Below are 24,405 nucleotides of genomic sequence, written 5' to 3'. Positions count from 1 at the left end.
TTTGTCGAATCTCTGGAACCGCCGAGGAATCCCGAGCTCTTGGCCCGACTCACCGCCGCCCTCATGGCGCTCTACGAGCTCTTCTCTCACCCAGTGGAGCGGGGCTACCGCGCGGGGCTCTGCTCTAAGGCCGCGCTGTTCCTGATGCTGTCCGCCGCGCTCACGTACATCCCGCCGCTGCTGGTGGCCTTCCGGAGCCACGGTGAGCCTGCCCTCCGGCCGGTGCGCGACGCGGCTCTCCGCGGCTCTCCGCGGCGACCGCGCCGGCTTCCCTGACCTCGGCCCCTCCGCCTCCCGCCCTTTTTACCTCAGGGTTTTGGCTGAAACGGAGCAGCTATGAGGAGCAGCCGACCGTGCGCTTCCAGCACCAGGTGCTGCTCGTGGCCTTGCTAGGACCCGAGCACGGTGGTTTCCTAGCCTGGAGCACGTTTCCCGCCTTCAACCGGCTGCAGGGGGATCACCTGCGCGTCCCGCTCGTTTCGGTGCGTGGTTCCCGCCTGGGCCCAGCCGCCCGCCGGTACTGGGCTGCGGTGGGGATGGGGGAAGGGGTGGGAGGGCGCGCCGCGGCCGGAGCCCCGGCCCCTGTGTCCGGGGGAGCCCGGCTTGGGTCTGAGGGAGTCACGAACCTACGGGAAGTTCTGTGCACAAGTTCACTGACCCGAGCTTATGTTTAATTTCCTGGGGAGCAAATTTGTTGTTTCATTCGACTTCTCCAAGCCGTCCACCACCCCAATAAAGTTAGCTACAGCTGTCAGCGTCTGTGACCTATACAGAGGCTACAAGCCTGGGGGGCAACCTATGTCCGACCCTGTCATTTCCGTGGGCCTGCCCCTTCCTAATGGAAGGGTGGTCGCGAAAGTTGCCTTATGAGTCGTGAAGGCCGAGTGGTGTTCTAGTTAATTACCCCGTCGTGCAGCTGCAGTAGTGCATCAGCACTCGGTAGGAACGGAAAGGTCAGGCATTTTTAGGCAGACTGACACGCGGAAGCCAACGTGCTGGTTGGTTAAGCAACCTCCGCAGAATGTGCTGCTGGCCCAGGCCCGCCTCCCTGGGCTCGCCTCCTTAGATGCCGCTCCATCCTGCCGCTGTCTGGGATGAAAATGAAGCGTTTTACTGTATGTAATCTAGTGTCTGGTTCAAGATAAGTGAGGGCTTCCTATACAATCACCCCCTTTACACTCATTTTCTGAAAACATTTTCCTTTAGAAGTAGGAAAATTCTGGATTTCCTTCTTCCAAAGTTGAATCTCTTTAGACATCTCTGAGATGATTGGCCTACAGTCAGATTTGTGCAGCGGAAAAAAAAAATTGACTTTTTGCCCAGCAACTAAACAAAGTGACAAAAATTTTAAAATCTGATTGGTCATATGAATAACCGCAAACAAAATATGATTCCCATTATTTTTATGATTACTTTAAATTTCCTTTTTTTTCCTGACTATAAAAATGCATGCTCATTGTAAAATGTTAAAGACTTACAGGTATGTATAATGACGTAAAATTAAAGGCTCAGTTTGGTACATGTATCGATACTTGTTAATTAACCTTCGTTTTAAGGTCTGCAAAGTATTTCATGATATGGAAAACTGCAGTGGATTTAACAGTTGCCTGTTGGTGGATTTTTGATTTGCTTTTACTTTTTCACTAGTAGAATACTGCAGTGAACAAGACTTTGAATAAGTCATACATCTTTAGACATCAGATTGTGAGGAATTGGAATAGAAGCTGTTGAAATTGTATAAATGCATAGAAAACTAAACAAGCAAATAAAATAATTATTAACTCCAGAAAAATAAAAGTAAGGAAAAGCAATCAGAGTTATGAATAGGATTTACATATCATAATTTGGTGAACACTGAATGTTAACTAACCAGAATAAGACTTTAACGCTACTGGGGGGATGGGAAGGCGGCGGTGCTGGCTGGAAGGGAGGGGGAAAGAAAACTAAATCAACCCTCCTTGTGGGAAGACAATAGAGGATGCCTGAAATGGAAGTTGAGAAGTGCCAGCCAATGCCAAGGTTGTGTAAAGACATGGAGATACATTTCTAAATAATAAGGTAAATGAGGCAAAATTAGTTGCCCTGTGGGTGGAAGCCTGCAGGTTTTTGTAACAAACATTGTTGAACACTTTGATTCTTTAAATGATCAGGTCTTTTAAATTTATTTAAAAATAGAAGTGGAGTAGAGACAAATTTATTTTTGCAGCTCCTCCCTAATCGTGACATATTGCCCATTTTTATTCTCATTTGAGATTATAATGCCTCTGGGGAAGGGTGACTGCGGGTGAGAGGCCAGCATCGAGGTACGTTTCCTTTTCCCTGTAAACCCACTGTACTTCTGTTCCACCTGTGTTTCCTTTCCAAAAGTGGAAACAAAGGTTGTTGTTCTTGTTTGTATTACAAACACACAAAAAATTAACTTGTTAGTTTTACTTTAGGTTAGCATTCCTTGTCTTTTAAATTTTTGGTAGAAATTTTTTCTTTACATTTGTATATTCCTATCTGTCATACTTTCTGGTTACTTGAGTCTAAGAAATAATCATGAAAACTTAAAATAATCATGAAAACAAGGATACAGCATTAGGTTTCATTCATGTGTTCTTTTCACTTGTTCATCCACCATGACCTAGGTTGGCTTCCCAGTTGGATTGCTAGTTAGCCTCTTATCTCTGTAACCAGAAACCACTCCCTTGAGAGCACTGCCCACCAACCCCCTGCTTCTGGTGTGTGTGTGTTGCGATTTTGTGAAGCCAAGACTACCTCTTGTTTTTATGGTGTCCAGAGCTATCAATCCTCTTTAATACTGGGCAGTTTTACACTGTAAAACATAAAGCCAAAGCTCCTTTTTCTTAGTCTTTTTTTTCTCTCCATTCTAAGCCTCTATAAGTAATTTATGACCTTGTCTACAGTCTTTCTCAGTAAATTATTTGCTTCCTTGCTGGCTGAGCTCTTGGTTTGAGAATAGTTTAAAATCATGAGATACAAATAAATAGTTAGAAGATATAAAGGAAGTACAGAAAAGAAGTAAGCAAAAATTCTAGGAGAAAAAGGATAATATCAATACAAGGGAAAGAGGTCTACCAGATATTAAACTATACCTTAAAGCTCTAATAAGTAAAGTAGTGTGGTTTGGGGAATTATATAAAAAGTATGGAAATGGACCCTAATATGACAAAGGTGGCATTTTAAATCAGTGCGTAAAGATGGAGCTAGTCCTCAGAGACTGTACAGCAGAATTAAAGTCCAGATAGATCAAAATTAAATTTAAAATCATAAAAGTACTGAAACAAATGAGTGAAAGCTTTTTTGTTTGTTTGTTTTGTTTTTTGTTTTTTTTGCGGTACGCGGGCCTCTCACTGTTGTGGCCTCTCCCGTTGCGGAGCACAGGCTCCGGACGCGCAGGCTCAGCGGCCATGGCTCACGGGCCTAGCTGCTCCGCGGCATGTGGAATCTTCCCGGACCGGGGCACGAACCCGTGTCCCCTGCATCGGTAGGCAGACTCTCAACCACTGCCCCACCAGGGAAGCCCCCAAGAGTGAAAGCTTTTAAATCTCTGAGTATGACGTAAAATTTAGAAGGCATAAAAGAAACTTTTTTGATAAATGCAAGTATATAATTTAAAAAATTATTGGCCTGGTGAAAACCATAAGCAAAGCCAAAACACAAATGACAACAAGGAAAAAAGTTTTACTATTTGTATCACTTGTAAAGGGCTAATTTTCCTAACATAAAGTGCCTACAGATCTATAATTAAAAGACCAACTACCTAGTAAAAAAATGGGCAAAGAATATGCACAGTTTATAGAAGACAAAACACACTGTGAACTAAAAAAACATATGCACAGCCTAAAAGTTGAGAGTTATGTTTTATTAGGCAGACATACTGAGGGCTTCAAGCCTAGGAGGCAGCATCTCTAGTAACCCTGAGAAAACTGTTCCAAGGAGGTGAGGTAGGATATACAGGAGTTTTGCAACAAAGGGCAGGTAGTAGGAACAAAAGATTACTGTTAGTAAAAGAAAACTAGATCTCAAGTTAAGGAATTTAGCACTTTGTTATGTATGGGAAGATGCTAGAGATTGGGCTCACTGAAATCATTCCTTTGATATGCACCTCAGCTGTCTGGGGCCAGTATCCTGTGTTTTCACATCCTGAATTTCCTCAGGGTGCACCATGGGGAGTGGCTGCAGTCTGATGGCTGCTAGATGGCAGGTATTCTTTGTTTCTGTCCTGAGTTCCCTCAGGGCTCGCCAGCTCACCATCAGCATGGGTGTAATCGCTAATGACTGTGACATCCTTTGTTTACTGATATGGCAGGCAGTATTCTATTTCTCAACACATAACTCTTAAACATATGAAATCGCGCTTGTAATTAGACGCAAATTAAGAATAATTGAGATATCATTTTTATCTATCAAATAGGCAAAAATTGAAGTTTCGTAGCACGGTGAGCAAGATGTAGGGAATTGTGCATACACTCCTGTATATCTCTGATGGGAGTGTAGATTGATAAAACCTCTTTAAGGACCATATTTGTTTGTCCATATATGTCAAAATTACCAATTCATGTGCCTGCTTCTACTTCTAGTAAGGTATCCTAAGGTTTGTGCACACATGTGAAATGACATATGTAAAAAGTTGCTCATTGCAGCATTGTCTGTAGCATCAAAAGATGGTAAACAGGGCTTCCCTGGTGGTGCAGTGGTTAAGCATCCGCCTGCCAATGAAGGGGACACGGGTTCAAGCCCTGGTCTGGGAAGATCCCACATACCGCGGAGCAACTAAGCCCGTGTGCCACAACTACTGAGCCTGCTCTCTAGAGCCCGCGAGCCACAACTACTGAGCCCGAGTGCCACAGCTACTGAAGCCCACATGCCCAGAGCCCGTGCTCTGCAACAAGAGAAGCCACTGCAATGAGAAGCCCAAGCACCACAGCAAAGAGTAACCCCCACTCGCCACAACTAGAGAAAAACCCACGTGCAGCAACGAAGACCCAGCGCAGCGAAAAATAAATTTAAAAAAAAATGGTAAACAACCTATGTAGCAATAGAAGACTCATTTAAAAAGTTGTTATATCTACCTAGTGGAATGTTACATAGCTTTTTTTTTTTTTAATGAAGTTGGATTTATATCTATTGATGTGGAATTACCTCCAAGAGAAATTGATAAGTGTAAAAAACAAAAATTGTATATAATATGCTTCCATTTGTATAAAAATAGAAAAAAAACCCCAAAATATACGAATGTGTGTATTTACATACACACACATGCATGCTTCAGCTATCTCTGGAAGAATTCAAAGGAAACTGGCAACATTGATTGCTCTGGGGAAGGAGCTAGGTGGCTGAGGTTAAGGTGGGAGAGAAATTTTTCACTACATAGCCTTTTGTACCATTATAATTTTGTAACATGGGAATGTAATACATATTCAAGATTTTAAAATTACAATGACAACAATTTTTAAAGGAAAAATTTAGAAAGCGCCGTGTAAAACAAAAGCAAACCAAAAAAACAGTAAAATTTTAAAAGCAGGTAAGTATATAAAATGCCACTTTGGAAAATAGTTGGCAGTTCCTCAAAAAGTTAAGCATAGAGTTATCCTCGCTCTTCTAGTCCCCGCTTTGCCGCGCATTTAAGATTCCTTGTGGAAGCTGAAGCCGCGCTTTCGGCGTGGCCCCTCCAGCCAGCCGGGCCCTTCAGATGAGAACCGTGCCCAGGCCAGCGCCCGCAGCTCAGCCACCAGCAGCAGCTCCACCATCTGCTGTTGCTCCCCGGCAGCCAGGTCTGATGGCCCAGATGACAACCACTGCAGCCAGCGTCAGCCACACTCTGGGTCATGCCCTCCCTGGTGGCTTCAGTAAGAGGAAGTAATACTGAGCTCTCAAGGCCTGACGTCACTTACTGGGAGCCTCAGGGAACCCAGCCAGCACAGCAGCAGCAGAATGGCCCATGCTTTTTTCAGGTGAAATAGTTTTTGGAGTGTGCACTGAACCAGGGTGACCTTAAGCTTTGTGAAGGTTTCAGTGAGGTGCTGAAACAGTGCAAATTGGTGGATGGGTTAGCTTCATCTAGAAGTTCCAACTGAAGACATGAAAAATCATCTCTCATGACCATGTTGATTTAGCATTAAAAATATAATTGATAGTGAAGATATAAAATGTGAAGCCACCAGTTAAGCCTCTCCTCGATCATTAATAGCTTTTGTGCTTTAGAATTGCAGTGGAAGAGGGTATTCTCACCATGTAGAAGCTCATGAGATGGTATTGAGTTTGGGGCTGGGCGGATGTTTGGCCTCTTAAACAAGCTTTTGTTTGTGAATTAATTAGAATAAAGTGATTTTCTTTCCAAAAAAAAGAAAAAAACAGAGTTATCATGTGTCCCAGCATCCCTACTCCTAGGCATATGTGTACCCCCCAAAATTGAGGACACATGTCTACACAGAAACTTGTGCACAAATGTTCATAGCAGCCTCATTCATAAGAGCAATAACAATTCAAAAAAAAAGTCCAAACAACCCAAACGTCCATCAATGAGTGAATGGATAACAAAATATGTTATATCCGTACAATAGAATATTACCCAACCACAAAAAGGAATGGAGTCATGATATGTGCTACAACATGGATGAACCTTTTTGCTAAGTAAAAGAATCCAACCACAAAACAGCACATGTTGTATGATTCCATTTAGATGAAATGTCCAGAATAGACAAATCTGTAGAGACAGAAGGTAGATTAGGGATTCCAGGAACTTGGGGAATTAACTGGTGGAGAGGAGAGATGGGTAGTGACTGCTAATGGGGATGGGTATGTGGTTTCTTTGGGGGCTGATGAAAATGTTTTGAAATTGGAATCAGTGGTGATAGTCACACAACTTTGTGAATATACTAAAATCTACTGAATTGTAGCAAAAGGGTGAATTTTATGGTATGTGAATTATGTCTAAATTTTTTTAAAAGCAGGTTGGTGATATCCTGGTGATATGCTTACAAGCCGTAGTAATAAAAATTGCTATTGGGAATTTCCAGGTTAGGACTTCGCGCTTTCACTGACTAGATCCCTGGTCTGGGAACTAAGATTCCACAAGCTCCACAGCACGGTCAAATAAATGAATAAAATTGAAATTGCTATTGATTTACCATGCCTCTGGTGTATGCTAAGCATTTCATCATTAGATAATACATTTAAATTCCTGTATGTGATACTTGGCCTTTAACAATCACTTAGTAAAGTGTTAGCCATTGATTTTTTACATATATTATCTCTTTAAGCCTCACAGTAACCTTGTGAGGTAGAGGTTATACCCCCATTTTACAGACGAAGAGAACAAGACTCAGAGCTAAGTGACAGTTTCTAGCTCTCAGCTAAGCAGTCAGGTCTACAGCTCAAGGGTTTCTTGGGGATTTTTTAAGATTTATTTTTATTTATTTAGGCTGCTCCGGGTCTTAGTTGTGACACACAGGATCTTTTTTTTAGTTGAGGCATTCATGCAGGATCAAGTTCCCCCACCAGGGATTAAACCCTGGCCCCCTGCATTGGGAGCGCAGAGTCTTACCCACTGGACCACCAGGGAAGTCCCCAAGGTTTCTTGGTTTGTATCTTATACTCTTAACCCTAGTGCGGCAAAATACTCTTCTAACTCTAAACATAAAGCTAGACTGACTACGACCTGTCCAAGAAACTGCCCAGAGAGCCAAGGAAGCAGTGGTTTTAGGTCAAAGTTTGACCAAATGAGGGCTTCCCTGGTGGCGCAGTGGTTGGGAGTTCGCCTGTCGATGCAGGGGACACGGGTTCGTGTCCCGGTCCAGGAGGATCCCACATGCCGCGGAGCGGCTAGGCCCATGAGCCATGGCCGCTGAGCCTGCGCGTCCGGAGCCTGTGCTCCGCAGTGGGAGAGGCCATGGCAGTGAGAGGCCCGCGTACCGCAAAAAAAAAAAAAAAAAGTTTGACCAAATGCTTGGAGGTGGCTTTGCAGGTGCTAATTTGGGAAAATGCCTTAGAAGTCAGAAACGGCCTTGTTTCTGCTTTAGTCAGCTCACCTTGGACAGCGTCTCTAAAGTCCCTATGCTTTCAATGGTTTAAAAGTCAAGTTTCTTGTTTCTAATGAAAGAAGAAAAAAAGCACAGAGTGACCTTTTTCCTCAGTGAGCCTGACTTGGTTCTTTAAGCATGTGTGACCCAGAGAATATGGGGGCTGAAGACTACAAGAGGATGCAAGAAGATGAGCGGAGAGTACTGTGTGTCCGAGACATGTTTTTTCACCTCTCCGAAATCAGAGTGTGTCTGCCTGTCAGTGGTATCTTTTTTGTTTTGTTTTGTTTTTTTTACTCGGGCCTCTCACTGCTGTGGCCTCTCCCGCTGCCGAGCACAGGCTCCGGACGCGCAGGCTCAGCGGCCATGGCTCACAGGCCCAGTCGCTCCGTGGCACGTGGGATCCTCCTTGACCTGGGCACGACCCGCGTCCCCTGCACCGGCAGGCGGACTCCCAACCACTGCACCACTAGGGAAGCCCTGTCAGTGGTATCTTACAATAGCTGTTGGCCATAAGACAGGCTTGGCTAGTCCTCATTGACTACGTATGAAAACTCAAAAGTACCAGCACCAAAGCTTGCAGAAGGGACATCAGCAACTTGAAAGAAAACCCCAGAGACAATAATAAAACATTTTAACCCTAAGAACCAAGTGATAAGCAGGTAAGGGAAGGTTCAAGAGGCACTTAATAGTAGGATAAGTCCACAGAATTTTAAAGCCTGCTTATGAACCCAGACCAGTGAATTTTAGTTCCCTTTGTGAATGTTTTTTAAATGCTGTATAAAACCACCAGTGTGCTTCATGGCACAAAGGACAAACTTACATAGAAAAGTATGGATAATACTGAGTCAAAAAATGATACAAAGAATCATGATGTAAAGAAGTTTTAAGAATCCCTGGATCAATTTATTTTGCATATATTTTTCTGTGTGCATAAATAGGATATCTGATATTAATATGCCTCAATCTAAAAGCTCTTTCAATAAGTATAACATAAATACCCTTAGTGATTAGAAAACATTGTGTCATAGTTTAATTGGAAATATTTTTGCTTTCTTACTGGTATATAAAATATTGGTACATTTTATAATTAATGATATCTTAGATTAATTGAAATACAGGTAGCAAGGATTTTATATGTCTAGGAGACATGGAGTAGTATACTGTTCCTACTTTGCTGGAGACCCAAAGACTGGTGTCAAAGAGTACTATCAGCTTAAAAAGAAAAAATGGGAAACCCCAATGATGACAAGTATATGGTAAAGTGGACACTGGTATAAACTAGGAAATTAACCTTCAGTAAAAGAATATGACTCTAGGGAATTCCCTGGTGGTCCAGTGGTTAGGACTCTGTGCTTTCACTGCTAGGAGCTGGGTTTGATTCCTGGTCAGGGAACTAATACCCTGCAAGCCACGTGGCACAGCAAAAAAAAAAAAAAAAGAAAAAGAGTATGACTCTAGAGAATAAAAGATATGAAAACAAACAGGAGCCAAATAAAATTCCAGCAAACTATCAAATACTGTAGAATCCCTGATGAGAAAAATGTTGCAAGTCAAGGCACTGTGGAAACAATGGCACTAGTTAAATTTACAGCTACTCTTACTGTCAGATGCTGTGCTGGTTATTAGGTCTTGTCTCAGCTCCAAACCTACCCTCCTATACTCTCCTTTGTGATGCTCATGCTGAGATACTGAAAACCACATTTTCCTCTGCCTACTGGCTCCCTGTTAGATTCTGCCAGTAGGAGGCATGGTGAGCCTTGTTCTGGGAGTGGCAGAAGACCAGAAATTGCAACCAGGGTGAAGAACCATTGCTGGGGTGATGCAAACAGCAAGGAGTACATCTTTCCTCCTGCCTTATTGACTCCCTCATGCGTTCTTCATCCTAGCTCCAAAGGTACCAGTACCAGCTGACAGCACTCCCTTTTTGAGGTCTGAGTCCTAGCTCCTTGAGGTAACGCCAGCCTCTTCCTTTTCTTCTCCGGCCCTAGGTAGTTATCCTGCAAAAAGTGTTCCCTGTTTGCTTTTTTAGTCCACTAATGCCTATGTTATTAATTATCCCCTATACTACATTCCCCTGTTAAAATAACTGTTTATTTTCATTTCTTCCTTCCTGATTGGACCCTGATTGATACAGGTGGACTGATGGGCATTGACTAAATCCAGCGATGCCTGTATTTATCCTATCTAGTATGTTAGTATTGATTTCACACATATCTGTAAAGGATTACCTGTTTTAACTCAAGAAATCTTTGAAATTAGGGTTCTTATGGGCTATTATAGAATCAGGAGTCAGTAAACTTAAGTTCTAGCCCCAGTTCTGTCATTGGATTCCATACCCTCTCTTGGCCTCAAAGTAATTATATAAAGAGGATGACAGTACCTACCTATCTAACTATTGCTAATTATTACTAGTAATAATACTTCTGGGGTATGCAGAGGGACGAGACAGGATGAACTGTGGATGTAAAAATTGCTCCAAATTGCACATATACCTTGTAGAAATAAGGTGATGGTGTGATTTATGAATTCTCTTAGCCAGACACACCCATTGGATTTTAGTTACTAATCCTAAACTTGTGTTAAAGAAGTATTAGCTCATTGAGGGGACTTCCCTGGTGGTGCAGTCGTTAAGAATCCACCTGCCAATGCAGGGGAAATGGGTTCAAGCACGGGTCCGGGAACATCCCACAGGCCTCGGAGCAGCTAAGCCTGTGCGCCACAACTACTGAAGCCTGCACGCCTAGAGCCCGTATTCCACAATGAGAAGCCCACGGACCACAACAAAGAGTAGCCCCTGCTCGCCGCAACTATGTGCAGCAACAAAGACCCAACACAGCCAAAAATAAACAAATAAATATTTTAAAAATGTTAAAAAAAAGTATTAGCTCATTGAACACCTGCCTTTGTAGCTGTTGCATTTTGTGCTAAGCTTGGTTTGAAGTAAATGGAATTAGCTAATTGATTCCATCAGTGGTCCAAGTGATAGCACAGCGATGTAACTCACCTTGCCAGCCCCAAGGGAGCGAGAGTCTTACTTGGTGACAGGTCCCCTGTGGGAGATGCACCATTTGCACCATCACTCATCCCCATGGGCTTGTCTGGGCCCTCATCTTCCACTGTCTCCAGCTCATGCACTCTGCTCAGCTGCACCGGCCTCATCTCACTCCGTTAAACACTGACCCGCTTTCACCCAGAGTATGTGTGCTTTATCAGCTTGGCTCACTCTTCCCCAAGACATTTATGTGTCTTATCACCTCACATCACCTGACTTCTCGGACAGTCAGGTATTCCTGAATACTTTGTATAAAAATTTTTGTTCTGTCCTGGTCATTCTCTAATTTTAGTTTGCTTCATTTTTCTTTGTGACACTTAGCACTACCTGTTAGCACATATCTGTTTGTTGATTTACTTTCTGCCTCCCTGGCTGGGAATGTAAGCTCCATTAGGGTGGGGACTTTGTCCATTTTGTTTGCCATTATATTCCCAGAACCTGAAGCAATGCCTGGCACATAGTAGGCCCTCAGAAAATATTTGACAGGTTGGGACTTCCCTTGTGGTCCAGTGGTTAAGACTCCATGTTCCCAGTGTAGGGGGCCTGGGTTCGATCCCTGAACAGTGAACTAGATCCCGCGTGCCGCAACTAAAAAAGGATCTCACGTGCCGTAACTAAGACCCAGCACAGCCAAATAAATAAATGTTTAAAAAAAAAAAAAGGAAAAGCAAATATTTGACAGGTTAATGAATGGATTTAACAAGTAGACACCAATTATGGTGCTGTGCTGGATCTCTGTCCTCTGTGAACATGGCGTAAAAGTGTGCTGGCTTCTTGCAAAAAGATCTTTCTTAACCGACATCTTCTCCTTGAGTTTAAGTCTGGACATTTTAGTCCTGGAAAGAGGATCAGATTTGAAGTCAAAGATGTGGTTTCATATCCTGTCTTTACCAATAGTAGCCGTACTCCATAAATCCCTTAATCTCTCTGAGCCTTGGTTTTCTCATATATACAATGGGGATAGTACTTGCTCTGCTTACCTTCACCTTATTGTAAAGGTCAAATGAAATGTGTTTCTCTCCCTCTCAGACTGTGTTAGAGTCTGGATTCTTCTGGCATTTCCCTCCTGGTCACTCTCCTCTCTTGCAAGTTGTTGATCTTTGTCTTCCTATCCAACCCTAAAGATCCAGAAAAGCCATGGATCCACTACAGAGAGTTAACCTGATTTGTCTTCCAAATCTTCCCAGATACCAACTGAAAAAAATTCACAGGAAGACAAGCCTGTGAATTCACAAACTCTTTTCCATCCTACTCATAATTGCTAATACATAATTGCCTCGGTAACCTGATCGTCACCCATGGTAACAGATATCCCTCGCCTACACCGGCAAAGCTGATGTAACAGGACAGAGAAAATAGTATCCAACAGAACAGAGAGGGTAGGTTTCTCTATAACAAGGCCTAGGATAAGGACATTATTGTCTAGAAGGAAAGAAATGATTGAAAGGTTCTGAAAACTGAGATATCTCCATCTCAAACGACCTTACTAGCCTGAAAAAGAACAAAGAATCTCTTCCCCCACATAAAGGTATGGTGGAAAACCAAATGAATCAGTACATGGGGAATTCAGATGGGAATGCTGATACCCCATAGCAGAATCCTTCTGGGAACCTACAGTGGAAAAGGATCAGTTGTAGTAACAAGATCCCGAGTTGTGGCAAGGAATCATGTCACCAGTGATCACATTTCAGTGAGTCTTTCCTGCTAGTCATTTTAGGGTCACTATGAGGTGAGACTGGATTCTGGTGTTTCTTAAGGATCTGTGATTTGTGTTTTTCCCTCCTTGGATCTCTGTTTTCCCTACTTTTTTTTTTTTTAGTATTTATTTATTTATTTTTGGCTGCATCGGGTCTTAGTTGCGGCACTGGGGCTTCTCTCTAGTTGTGGCGTGTGGGCTCAGGAGTTGTGGCCCGAGGACTTAGTTGCCCCGTGGCATGTGGGATCTTAGTTTCCCAACCAGGGATCAAACCCACGTCCCCTGCATTGGAAGGTGGATTCTTAACCACTGGACCACCAGGGAGGTCCCGTCCCTACTTTCATGGCCATAATTTATAAAGTACCTGTGTAGTTTTAATGCCTCACTGATTTTACTTAGCTTTCTTTTTCATTGTATTCATTGGTACTAAAAGATGCACTAGGCTATAAAGCCCTGACATCAGTCCAACACTGAGAATCTGAATCAAAGCACTGCGGTTAAAGAATATATAAATAGAGCTTGGTGTTTTTCCGCTGAGTCTGTTTGGGGAATGCATAATAATTAGGATTCTTTCTTTTCTGTTTTAAAAAGTTGACTTCTAGAGAAGTAGAAGTCTGTTTTGATATGCTATTTAAATGTTCCATACAAACTCAGGCATGTTTCTAAAAAGGAAAGAAAACACCAGCAATAAAACCAAAAAAGCAAATGAGGCAACTGAAAAAGAACAATGCATCCAGATGTTTACACTGTTGTTGCTGCCACTTCCAGGTCTTCTTCAGTTTGGCCCTAGAACATTTGAGAAGCCCAAGTATGCAGTTTAGGGGCCATGCATATGTGTCTCTTTCACCACGATTGATCCACTTATACCTATGTATTTTTCTCTTTTCTTTCTTTTTTTTTTTTTAAATAAATTTATTTATTTATTGGCTGCGTTGGGTCTTCATTGCTGTGTGCGGGCTTTCTCTAGTTGCGGCGAGCAGGGGCTACTCTTTGTTGTGGTGTGCGGGCTTCTCATTGCAGTGGCTTCTCTTTGTTGCAGAGCACAGGCTCTAGGCACGCGGGCCACAGTAGTTGCGGCACACGGGCTCAGTAGTTGTGGCTCGTGGGCTCAAGAACGCAGTCTCAGTAGTTGTGGTGCACGGGCTTAGTTGCTCTGCAGCATGTGGGATCTTCCCGATCCAGGGCTCAAACCCATGTCCCCTGCATTGACAGGTGGATTTTTAACCACTGCGCCACCAGGGAAGTCCCTTTTTCTCTTTTCTTCCGGTGAGGAAGATAATGCCTCTGTGTGGCAGAACTCTGAGTCACTGTGTATGTCCAACAGTGAGATGGATTCCTCCCAGCCTTATTAAGGAGCGGGGTCACTGGCCTCTTTTGGCTTTCCTAGACTAGAGAAGAAGACAGGAACCAGGATGGGAAAATGGACATGTTACATTTTAAACTGGAGCTTCCCCTGCAGTCCACGGAGCACGTTCTTGGTGTGCAGCTCATCTTGACTTTCTCCTACCAACTGCACGTGAGTCCTCTCCCTTTTGTCTTTCAATAGAACAGAGCCCCCTTTCTGATTTCTGGGAAAACCCACACTGCAGAAGACTTTTCAGAGGTGTCGTTTGGGATTTCATTGCAGAAGTTAAATTTGAATGTTTTTCATTGAGGTCACATTAATTTACATGAGCTATTAATAGGTTAGAGGGTTCTGGGCAGAGTGCTTCCTGCATGGCTGATTGAGGCATAGGAGGGATGGCTAGGCTTCAACCACAGACAGGCGACACTTAGAACCCAGAGCCCCTTGGATCTGGCCGAAATTGATACTGTTTCTCCTTCTAATGATTTCAGAGGATGTCGACATTCGTGATGCAGAGCATGGCGTTCTTCCAATCCTCCTTCGCTGTTCCGGGGTCCCAATTATATGTGAACGGAGACCTGAGGCTGCAGCAGAAGCAGCCCCTAAGCCATGGTGGCCTAGATGTTCGGTACAACGTAAGGATATTGCTTACTGTCCATCTCTTTTCTTTCTGTATGTTACTGTTGTGTGTGTGTGTGTGTGTTGGGGTGTTTTTTTGGCCGCACCACGCGGCATGTGAGATCTTAGTTCCTGGACCAGGGATCGAGCCCGTGCCCCCTGCATTGGAAGCGTGGTGTCTTAACCACTGGACTGCCAGGGAAGTCCTTGTGTGTTACTGTTTGTCAAGTTCTTTGAAGAGGGAGAAAGGAACGTTGGAAATAGCATGTCTTTGTGGGTAGCATAGAAAAGGATTTCAGAGGAATTCTTACCATGAGTTATTTTAAAATATGGAGACAGATACCCCTGTATTTACATGTAAAAAGAGAGGAAAAGAATAGTCTTTGTCTTCAAGAATTGAATTGCTTATAGTTTTTGGGTGTGTGCATGCGTGGGCACACACACACAGTGTATTTATTTCAGGTGATCTTTTTCAGTTCATGTAAAACATTTGAAAAATAATACTGGGACTTCCCTGGTGGGGCAGTGGTTGAGAGTCCGCCTGCCAATGCAGGGGACATGGGTTCGAGCCCTGGTCCAGGAAGATCCCACATGCCGCAAAGCAACTAAGCCCGTGCACCACAACTACTGAGCCTGCACTCTAGAGCCCGCGAGCCACAACTACTGAGCCTGAGTGCCACAGCTACTGAAGCCCGTGCTCCACAACAAGAGAAGCCAGCGCAATGAGAAGCCTGCACACCGCAACAGAGTAGCCCCTACTCGTGGCAACTAGAGAAAGCCCGCGCGCAGCAACAGAGACCCAATGCAGCCTAAATAAATAAATTTATTTTAAAAAAAAAAGAAGAAAAGAAAAAGAATACTAACCACCATTTGTTAAGCATATAACATGCCAGCCTGAGTTAAGAGGTTTAAATGTGTTATCTCATTTAATCATTACAGCAACCTCATGAGATGCCTTCTCTTCCAACTTCCCTGCTCTCCAGCCGCTGGTCCTGTCATTGTCCCCCTATGCTCCTTTCTAGGTTGCTTATCCTATTGCCCCATTCTGGTCCCTGTTCAAAGCTCCTGAGCACAGTCCTTCCCTGGCACTCCTTCTAAAGAACATTTACCTGTCCCTCCATCATTCCTCACCCAGGTTTACTCCCCTTACCTCCACCTGAAATATGAAAGAGAGGTTTTCAGTTTGTTCATTTGCCATCTCCCTCAGTGGTAAAAGCGCTGCCGTCTTCTGTCTTCTCTCACCCCAGCGCTTGAAACAGTGCCTCCCGCATTGTAAGCACTCAGAGTTGATGTGAGAATGAACTCTCATCTCACACATGAGGAAACTGGAGCTTACAGGGATTGATTAATTTTCCCAAAGTCCCACAGCTTGAAAGTAATGGAGCCACGAATTGTCTCTCTGAGGCCAGAACTCATGCATCTGATCACTTTTTACTAACCTTTACATTATCACAGGGAGGCCCGTATAAGTTGGGCTGGGCTACTTTTTTAGTATTTATTTATTTGGCTGCACTGGGTCTTAATTGCAGCACAAGGGATCTTTGTTGCCACGTGTGGGATCTTTGGTGTGGTATGTGGGATCTTTTTTTCAGTTGCAGCATGCGGGATCTAGTTCCCTGACCAGAACCCAGGTCCCCTGTGTTGGGAGCACGGAGTCTTAACCACTGGACCACCAGGGAAGTCCCTGGCTGGGCTACTTTAGAAAATGAATATGAGATGTTATCATTTGTTATAGGCATAAGCCAGGACTGTTCCAGATAAATTGGGATTCGTGGTCACCTAGCTATAATCAACATACATTTTGTTTTGTTTTGTTTTAATTCATTTATTTTTGGCTGCTTTGGGTCTTTGTTGCTGCACGCGGGCTTTCTCTAGTTGCGGTGAGTGGGGGCTACTCTTTGTTGCGGTACACAGGCTTCTCATTGCTGTGGCTTCTCTTGTTGCGGAGCACGGGCTCTAGGCACGCGGGCTTCAGTAGTTGTGGCTCGCAGGCTCTAGAGTGCAGGCTCAGTAGTTGTGGCACACAGGCTTAGTTGCTCCACGGTGTGTGGGATCTTCCTGAACCAGGGCTTGAACCTATGTCCCCTGCATTGGCAGGTGGATTCTTAACCACTGCGCCACCAAGGAAGTCCCAACATGCGTATTTTAAAAAGGAGGAGAGTATCAGATATAAACTTAATGTAGCAGTTTTTATTTGAAGGTTTGTATATTACATTACGTCAACAGGAATATGATATTAGAGGGCAGATCTTTCTTTTCTTTAAAGGATTATGTGCTTACTGTTTGCGCTTTATCCTATTTCCATCTCTGTATTTCAAAGAGATCAATTAGAGAGAATCCAGGCAAGAGCAAGAAAAAGACAAAGGAGTTGAAAATGTGGTCTCTTAAAAAAAATTAATCATTTCTCCCATTGGAATAGAAAGGGGTATTTTATAGCTTTTAACGTGTAGAAGGTGTAAAAGGTGGATATCGACCCCTTGTTTCCATCCCTGCAAAAAGAAAGACTGAGAGTAAATGACTTAAATTGTTGCAAAGGAGTTCATTCATCCTTCAAGAAAAGATTATCAATACTGGAATGGGCCACCAAGCACAAGAGGGTTGTCTCTGAGGTCAGCCTGGGTGGGCAGGAGGGTAGAAAAACAAGAGGGGAGGGCTTCCCTGGTGGCGCACTGGTTGAGAGTCCGCCTGCCGATGCAGGGGACACGGGTTCGTTCCCCGGTCCGGGAAGATCCCACATGCTGCGGAGCGGCTGGGCCCGTGAGCCATGGCCGCTGAGCCCGCGCGTCCGGAGCCTGTGCTCCGCAACGGGAGAGGCCACAACAGTGAGAGGCCCGCATACCGAAAAAAAAAAAAACAAAACACCAGGAAAAACAAGAGGGGAAGCCGCTTGGGTGCTCACATCACATCCTCCTGTCGAATCCCAGGTATCTGTAATCAACGGGACCAGCCCTTTTGCCCATGACTACGACCTCACCCACATTGTTGCTGCCTATCAGGAAAGGAACGGTGAGTCATGGGGAGAGTTCATTCAGGTGCTTCTCAAGGACTTTGCAGGTTAATGGCGTTATTGGAGAGAAACAGAATTAGAGCCCACGTCATATGAAAGTATCAAAACCAGTGAATGATTGGGACTTCCCTGGTGACGCAGTGGTTAAGGATCCGCCTGCAAATGCAGGGGACACGGGTTTGAGCCCTGATCTGGGAAGATCCCACATGCGGCGGAGCAACCAAGCCCGTGCGCCACAACTACTGAGCCTGCGCTCTAGAGCCTGCAAGCCACAACTACTGAGCCTGCGTGCCACAACTACGGAAGCTCTCGCGCCTAGAGCCCATGCTCCGCAACAAGAGAAGCCACCACAATGAGAAGCCCACACACCACAACGGAGAATATTCCCTGCTCGCTGCAACTAGAGAGAGCCCTTGCACAGCAATGAAGACCCAATACAGCCATAAATAAATAAATACATTTATTTATTAAAAACAAAACAGTGAATGCTCAGTTATGGAAGGTGAACAGGTTGCTCAGGGTTTGTCCTTTTTCTCCTGATCTAAAGACCCACACGCTAACCATCCCCTCCACTGCTCCTATGGTCTGGCAGGTTAGTGCCAATTAACTGCCATATGTATCCCACTGCTGACTTGATGGGTTTATATGTATAGATATGTGAGTTCCTCCCCACACCATACCTGTAAAAGAAGCCAAAGACAAGTTGCTGTCCATAGTTTTCAGATGGAAATAGGGACTGTGCATGACTCACCCCATGTCAGCAGCTGCAGTAGGAGAAAGCACCCAAGGTTCTAGCTGGAAGGCCGAGGGCATCCATCCCTTTCAAGAGGTGGGCTCTCAGGCTGTCCCTGAGTGTGTGCTTGACTCAGCACATCTGGCTGGTTGGTGGTCTGAGGTTTTCTCTAAAGGCATCTAAAGCATTACTTGGCAACCAGACATCATAGATACTATACAGAGACATTTAACAAGTGAGGGGACTGCAATTCCAGTATTTCTTTCTGATTTTATGTAATACTCTAGCAGCGTTATTCCAAAAATAAAGAATTTTAGAACACAAAAACGTTTATCTACAAATCAACTTTTCTTTCTTAATTCCTTCCAGTCTTTGTACATGTGTAGTTTTTTTATACAGCTTCTATCATAGTTTATTATTTATTTATTTTGGCTGCACCGGGTCTTAGTTGCTGCATGCAGGATCTTTTTTTTTTTTTTTTTTTTTAGTTGCAGCATGCGGACTTCTTAGTTGCGGCATGCATGTGGGATCTAGTTCCCTGACCAGGGATCTAACCCTGGCCCCCTGCATTGGGAGCATGGAGTCCTCCCCACTGGACCACAAGGGAAGTCCCAGCTCCTATCATAGTTTAGAGACACTTTATGATCTGACTTCTCTTTTGTACTTCGTAATATAAATATTTTCCCACACTGCTACAAAGTTCTAATTGGTTGTCTTTTCAGAGGTAGCATAGTATTCTTTTGCTTAGCCCTTCAACAATTGTAGAACACATAGACTGTTTCCAAGTTTTTAACTTATTTTAACAAGTATTTTAACAAATAATATGTGAGCAACTTTGAACATTCAGTTTCTCTTTCCTTTTGAATTATTTCTTTGCTATGAGTTCTGAAGTGCAGAATTTGCCCGAGAGGTCAGAGTATTTTTATAGCCCTCAATATTTTATTGCCGAAGAGAGTGTTCATGGATTAACTCCCCATTGTGTTGCAGTAACCACCATCCTGACTGACCCCAACCCCATCTGGCTGGTGGGAAGGGCTGCAGAAGCTCCATTTGTTATTAATGCTGTCATCCGATACCCCATGGAAGTCATCTCATATCCTTTCTGTTAAAGGGTCAACAGTAGCTGGGTCTCAAAAAAGGAAGGGATTCCTCAGTTGTCCCAGGAAGGAACAGATGTGGGAAGCCTCAGACTGGAAATTGCTGCATTTGTAGCCCCCACGCAAATGACTGTCTGTCTGCAGTTCATACAGGAAAAAATATTCATTTCCTGTTCATATTTCTTCTTGAGTAATTCTTCTAGATCAGAATCATCCATATTTATGTCTTAATAATCTTTTATTATCTCTTTTATCTTAAGGGTATTTGAAACATTTTTGCCATTTTCTGTCTAAACTAACCCTTTGGTTTAACATTTCCTTAGAAAATGTCATCTGTGATTCCTTAACTGTTTGTACTTATCTACCAGGATTCTGGGAAATGATAAAGTTTGCTTGGATCCAGTATGTCAGTATCCTACTTATCTTCCTCTGGGTATTTGAAAGAATCAAAAGATTTGTGTTTCAAAATCAGGTGGTGACCACAATCCCTGTAACAGCAGTGCCCCAGGGAGAACTGTATAAGGAGCATTTATCTTAAGAAGACCCTGTCTGAAAACTCTAAGCTACCTCACTGTTGTCTTCTGAGGACTGTCATCTTACGAAATTTCTGAAAAGAGCCTGTGGACACTTGCCCAACTTGCCCACGTGTGTGCTTTTCCTATCAGAGACAAAGAACATTCCTTTCTAATTTCCCTCTACACAAATTCTATATTTTCTACGCGCCTACAAAAATAATCACGGACTAGGTTGTGGAAATGTTTCTGAGGGTTCCTGAAGGCTATAATTGCTTTTGTTTTTTGTCTCTGACTTGAATTTCAGGAGAAAACTACAGTCAGTTCAGAGAGCTTGGAAAGAGTCCCATCTCTGGTCAAGCAAAGACTTTTCCTCTCTTGAACTGAGAAACATGCTATGTATTTCTTCCCCCTATTGTAAACCACGTTTTACTCTTTTCAGGGCTCTCTGGTGATAGATATGCAAATCATCAGCACTTTCCACTCCTGGGCATCTAAATTTCCCATTCAGAACTGATTTCCAGCACTGAGAGGCCTTTAACTGGAGATCTGGAGAGTGAGAAAGGGAGCGCTCCAGAGCACATGTGTGCACGTGCGGGAGGGTGGGCGACTTGAGGACACTAGGACCATCCATCCACCTGCCCCGAGTCTAACAGACAGTCATCTGTCGGTAGCTCAGCTGAACAGCCCTTTATCCCTGCCCTGCTGTGGCTGGCTCTTTGCCCTCTGTCTGGGCCCCTGGAATAGCAGGCTGCAGTCAGAAGTGCTGTTCCTTTCACAAGCCCCTCAGCAACAGTGGGGGAAGTAAGGAGTGTAACAACAGGTTTCTTTCTCTTTGGCCCTCACCCAACACCCTGGACGCTTGCCACTCCTTCTCCTTGACAGCCCTCCCCCTTCTTGAAAAGGACATGGGTGACAGAGGAGCTGTTGTTGGTATTGGCTCCCACTGCCTGACAACCACAGAGTTTACTTGGAGGGCTAGCGGGAAGCCCAGCTAATTGTGTTTCCCTCGACTAAGGAACAGGGTGCCCATCAGAGTGGGCCGCTTTGGAGAGGACACACAAGGAGCAGGGAGGGGATAAAGAGGATGCTAGCCCAGGCAGCCCAATCCGGGCCTGGCCTTTAGTAGAATGACACGCAGTCCAGCCAGATTACCCTCATGACTAAGTGAGTGTCTGCCGAAGAGACCGCTGGAATGGGCCTCTGTTGCAGAGAATTCTCCATTCTCGCCCTGAGGACACCTGGACCTGCTTTATGATACCGAGATATCACTGGCACTGGAAGGACATGCCCTCTGTGATCCACGCTTCACTCCCATCCACACACACACTCCTGAGTGCATGCCTCAGTTTACCCTGGAGACTCAGTTTTTATTTCCCAAGCACCTTTTCATTCAGACTGACCAAAATAAGAGTTTTGGAAACAAACCTGTTTTGAAGTATCCAAGCACCAAAATATCCTAATACTGACCCCTCTGCTTTTTCTTTTAATATTTTGGGCTGTTTATATGCCTAAAGTTTTTTTCTTGAGATTTAAATAAATAAATGGTTTCTGGTTTGAATCACCAAAAGGTAATGAGTATGGAAAGATAGCTGAAGATGTGTATAAACATGGCTTTGCATTTTATTACATTATTTTCATGCAAAATGTGTATAAAGAACCATGATGTTTTGTAACTTTATAATTAAAATGTTCAAACTGGAAGGTTGCATGTGGCTCTTTAGAGGGAGAGTATTTGGAAAGGGGAGGATGGGGAGGGCAGAGGTTGTGCACACTTCTTGGGGTTACTCACCAGCAGCCTTGCTTTGCCAGGGCTCTGCCCAAAAACCTTGGAGCTTTTGTTAGCTCTTCGCAAAACGCTTGTGGCCCTGCCCCAAGTAAATGCGAAGTTTTGGTGAAATCCACATGGCGTGTGGAAACCACAGGCTGGAAAATTACAACTGCGTCTGGTGAATATTAGATTATTTACAGATCAGATGTTGGTAGCTTCTGAACCTGAATCACACCTTATAGCTGAAAGAGGGGAAAAATGGAAATATACAGGATATTATCAATTGGACTGTAACCCATCACTACATCATGGTTTGAGACAATTAATATTTGGCAGGGGGGAATCCCTTATTTTGCCAAATGATTTTCCAGTTTCTGTTTGAATCAGGTGAGGTCCCATCATGTAAGACTGATAAAGCAATTAATAAAGCTTTCTTCCTTTCTCTTCATGTTCATGCTTTGTAAAAGAAGTTTTGGTTCTTTGTGACCACATAAGTTCTAAATGCCTATTGGGGGAAATGTGTAATTACAGAAACCTAAAGAAAATAAGTTGTCTGTAAATTGCTCCCTAGAAGTTATCACTGTTGGCTTTCTGATACACATCTTTTTAATCTTTTGTTTCTAATATTTTTTGCTATCATAAACAACACATCTATGAACCTTGCTTATAAATCCTTTTTGCTAGTTTATTTTCTTTAGATCCTAGAAAGAAATTATGAATTCAAAAGCTTATGATGTTCTCAAGGATTTTTTTAAATATATTTACTTTATGTATTTATTTTTGGCTGCGTTAGGTCTTTGTTGCTGTGTGGGTCTCCTTGTGGTGAGCGGGGGCTACTCTTCATTGCGGTGCTCGGGCTTCTCATTGCGGTGGCTTCTCTTGTTGCGGAGCACGGGCTCTAGGTGCGCGGACTTCAGTAGTTGTGGCTTGCCGGCTCTAGAGTACAGGCTCAGTAGTTGTGGCCCAGGGGCTTAGTTGCTCCGCAGCATGTGGGCTCTTCCCTGACCAGGGCTCGAACTCATGTCCCCTGCATTGGCAGGCGGATTCTTAACCACTGCACCACCAGGGAAGCCCGTTCATAAGGATTTTAATTCATCTTGCCAAACCGCATCCTGGAAAGAATGCACTAATTTATACTTCCAGCGGCAGAGATTTCTTTTAGATCCCACAGCTGATTACAAGAGGTCAGAATTCTCTTTCTTTTTCAGGTGCTTGGACTCTGCTCCGTTATTTGTTGGAGGAAATAGCATATTTATTTATTGAAACATACCCTGTATTTATCGGGACCTGCTATCAAGCTGAGGCTAGAGCAGGGAGGGGACAGAAAGAGGGGCACAGCCAGCTGCAGGCCTAGCTCCTGAGGGCCACCTGGTGTCCAGGCCCCCAGCTCGGCTACTACCCGGGGAGGCCGCGCGGATCCGCCTGGCATCAAGGTGCCTGAGGCTTGGTTTAGGGCTGAGGCTGGGGGCTTGGGAAGCGGTTTGGATTCCAAGTCCTTTCGCTGTGAGGATGCCACCGAGAAGGAGGAGGGGCAAAATTAAGATTCGATTTCCCTCACAAGGGCCTTTTGTGTTCCCAGTAGCCTCCCTTCTCTGGGGATTGGAGGGGGAAGACAACTTTTTGGTCAATTAGTGGGATGAGAGCTGACTCTGCGAGCGCCCTCTGACATCCTTGGCCAAGCCGGGCGCCCCCGGCAGCCCCTCGGGCCCACCTGTGCCCTCCTTCCCCGGGGCTCGCCCGCCCCCGCCGCTGGACGGCCGCCCCTCCCCCGAGGCGTGGCCCCTCCGCCCGAGGTGGGCAGGGTAGCCGGAGCCGGGGGCCAACCGGCTTTTTCCTTCCTTCCCTCCCGCTCCGGCTCCCGCCCGCCGGCTCCGGGACCGCAGCCACGTCTGAAAGCGCCTCATTGTGCGCGCTCCGCTCGGGCCGGCAGCGCAGAGCAGCGCCGCGGGCCCCCGGCGGCCGCCCAGGTAGCGCGGGGCGCGGGGCCGGGCACCCAGGGGGCTCCGGGGCAGGAGGGCCCGAGTCTGTTTCTTGTCCTTGCCCTGGGACTGCTCCGTCAACATCGCCTTCTTACGACACCTCTCTTTTTTCAGGGGGAATCCTGCCCTGTTTGCTGGTTCCCGCCGCCTTGGGTCTCCAGGTGCCTCCAATATCTTGGTATCCGCTTCGCAAGTCCATGTCTCTTGGAGCCGTCTCCCTGGTGTCACTGGGTGCCCCTTCATAGCCTTGGGACCCTGCGGAACAAATCAGCCGCAGCGGACTCTCCCGGCGAGGAGACAGAGCGGCTGTGGAGAGGAGCTTGGAAAAGACGTCCTGGAGCCTTTGCTGAGACTGGGACCAGAGGCGTCTGCCTCCCGCCGCGCCAGTCGGACTGGGACGCCTCGCTTGGGGTACGTTGGTTCGTCCTCTCTCCGCTCGGGATGCCCACACCCTGCGCGGCCTGGGCCTAAGCCAGTGTGGCACAGCTGGGAAGGCCCTGATCTTGCAGCCGGGTCGGCTGTGCGAGTTGGAGCTGAGGGTGGTGGTTGTGGTTTTATCAGAACG

The 24,405-nt window shown here is 45.0% G+C and overlaps 1 protein-coding gene and 1 pseudogene across 2 annotated transcripts; both read left to right on the top strand.

The window, feature by feature from the left end:
* The first annotated feature begins 23 nt into the window (after positions 1-23).
* On the top strand, positions 24-24,376 carry TMEM231 (transmembrane protein 231). Of its 2 annotated transcripts, XM_022583168.2 has the most exons (7): positions 27-202; positions 313-482; positions 14,166-14,294; positions 14,615-14,758; positions 17,666-17,747; positions 19,469-19,574; positions 19,936-23,932. In XM_022583168.2, the coding sequence occupies exons 1-7, from the start codon at positions 64-66 to the stop codon at positions 20,114-20,116; spliced, it is 951 nt and encodes a 316-aa protein (XP_022438876.1). In that variant the 5' UTR covers positions 27-63; the 3' UTR covers positions 20,117-23,932. The 2 variants fall into 2 exon arrangements, with proteins under 2 accessions (XP_089759452.1, XP_022438876.1); XM_089903326.1 differs by lacking the exons at positions 17,666-17,747; positions 19,469-19,574; positions 19,936-23,932 and adding an exon at positions 23,955-24,376 and having other exon boundaries at positions 24-202.
* LOC111179357 (putative coiled-coil-helix-coiled-coil-helix domain-containing protein CHCHD2P9, mitochondrial pseudogene) lies at positions 4,265-6,091 on the top strand (annotated as a pseudogene).
* Positions 24,377-24,405: the final 29 nt, after the last annotated feature.

This window comes from Delphinapterus leucas, chromosome 20 (genome assembly GCF_059928025.1).
Source record: "Delphinapterus leucas isolate spDelLeu-1000000601 "Yukka" chromosome 20, BTC_Dleu_Yukka2, whole genome shotgun sequence".
In the NCBI taxonomy this organism is placed as follows: domain Eukaryota; kingdom Metazoa; phylum Chordata; class Mammalia; order Artiodactyla; family Monodontidae; genus Delphinapterus; species Delphinapterus leucas.
This window is presented reverse-complemented; position numbering and strand designations above follow the sequence as displayed.

Bases quoted from the DNA above. Each gene is read 5' to 3' on its own strand.
- TMEM231 (XM_022583168.2), top strand. From the start codon at position 64: ATGGCGCTCTACGAGCTCTTCTCTCACCCAGTGGAGCGGGGCTACCGC. The intron at 203-312 runs GTGAGCCTGCCC...TTTTTACCTCAG, and splicing joins GGTGGCCTTCCGGAGCCACG to GGTTTTGGCTGAAACGGAGC. The intron at 17,748-19,468 runs GTGAGTCATGGG...ATTGTGTTGCAG, and splicing joins TGCCTATCAGGAAAGGAACG to TAACCACCATCCTGACTGAC.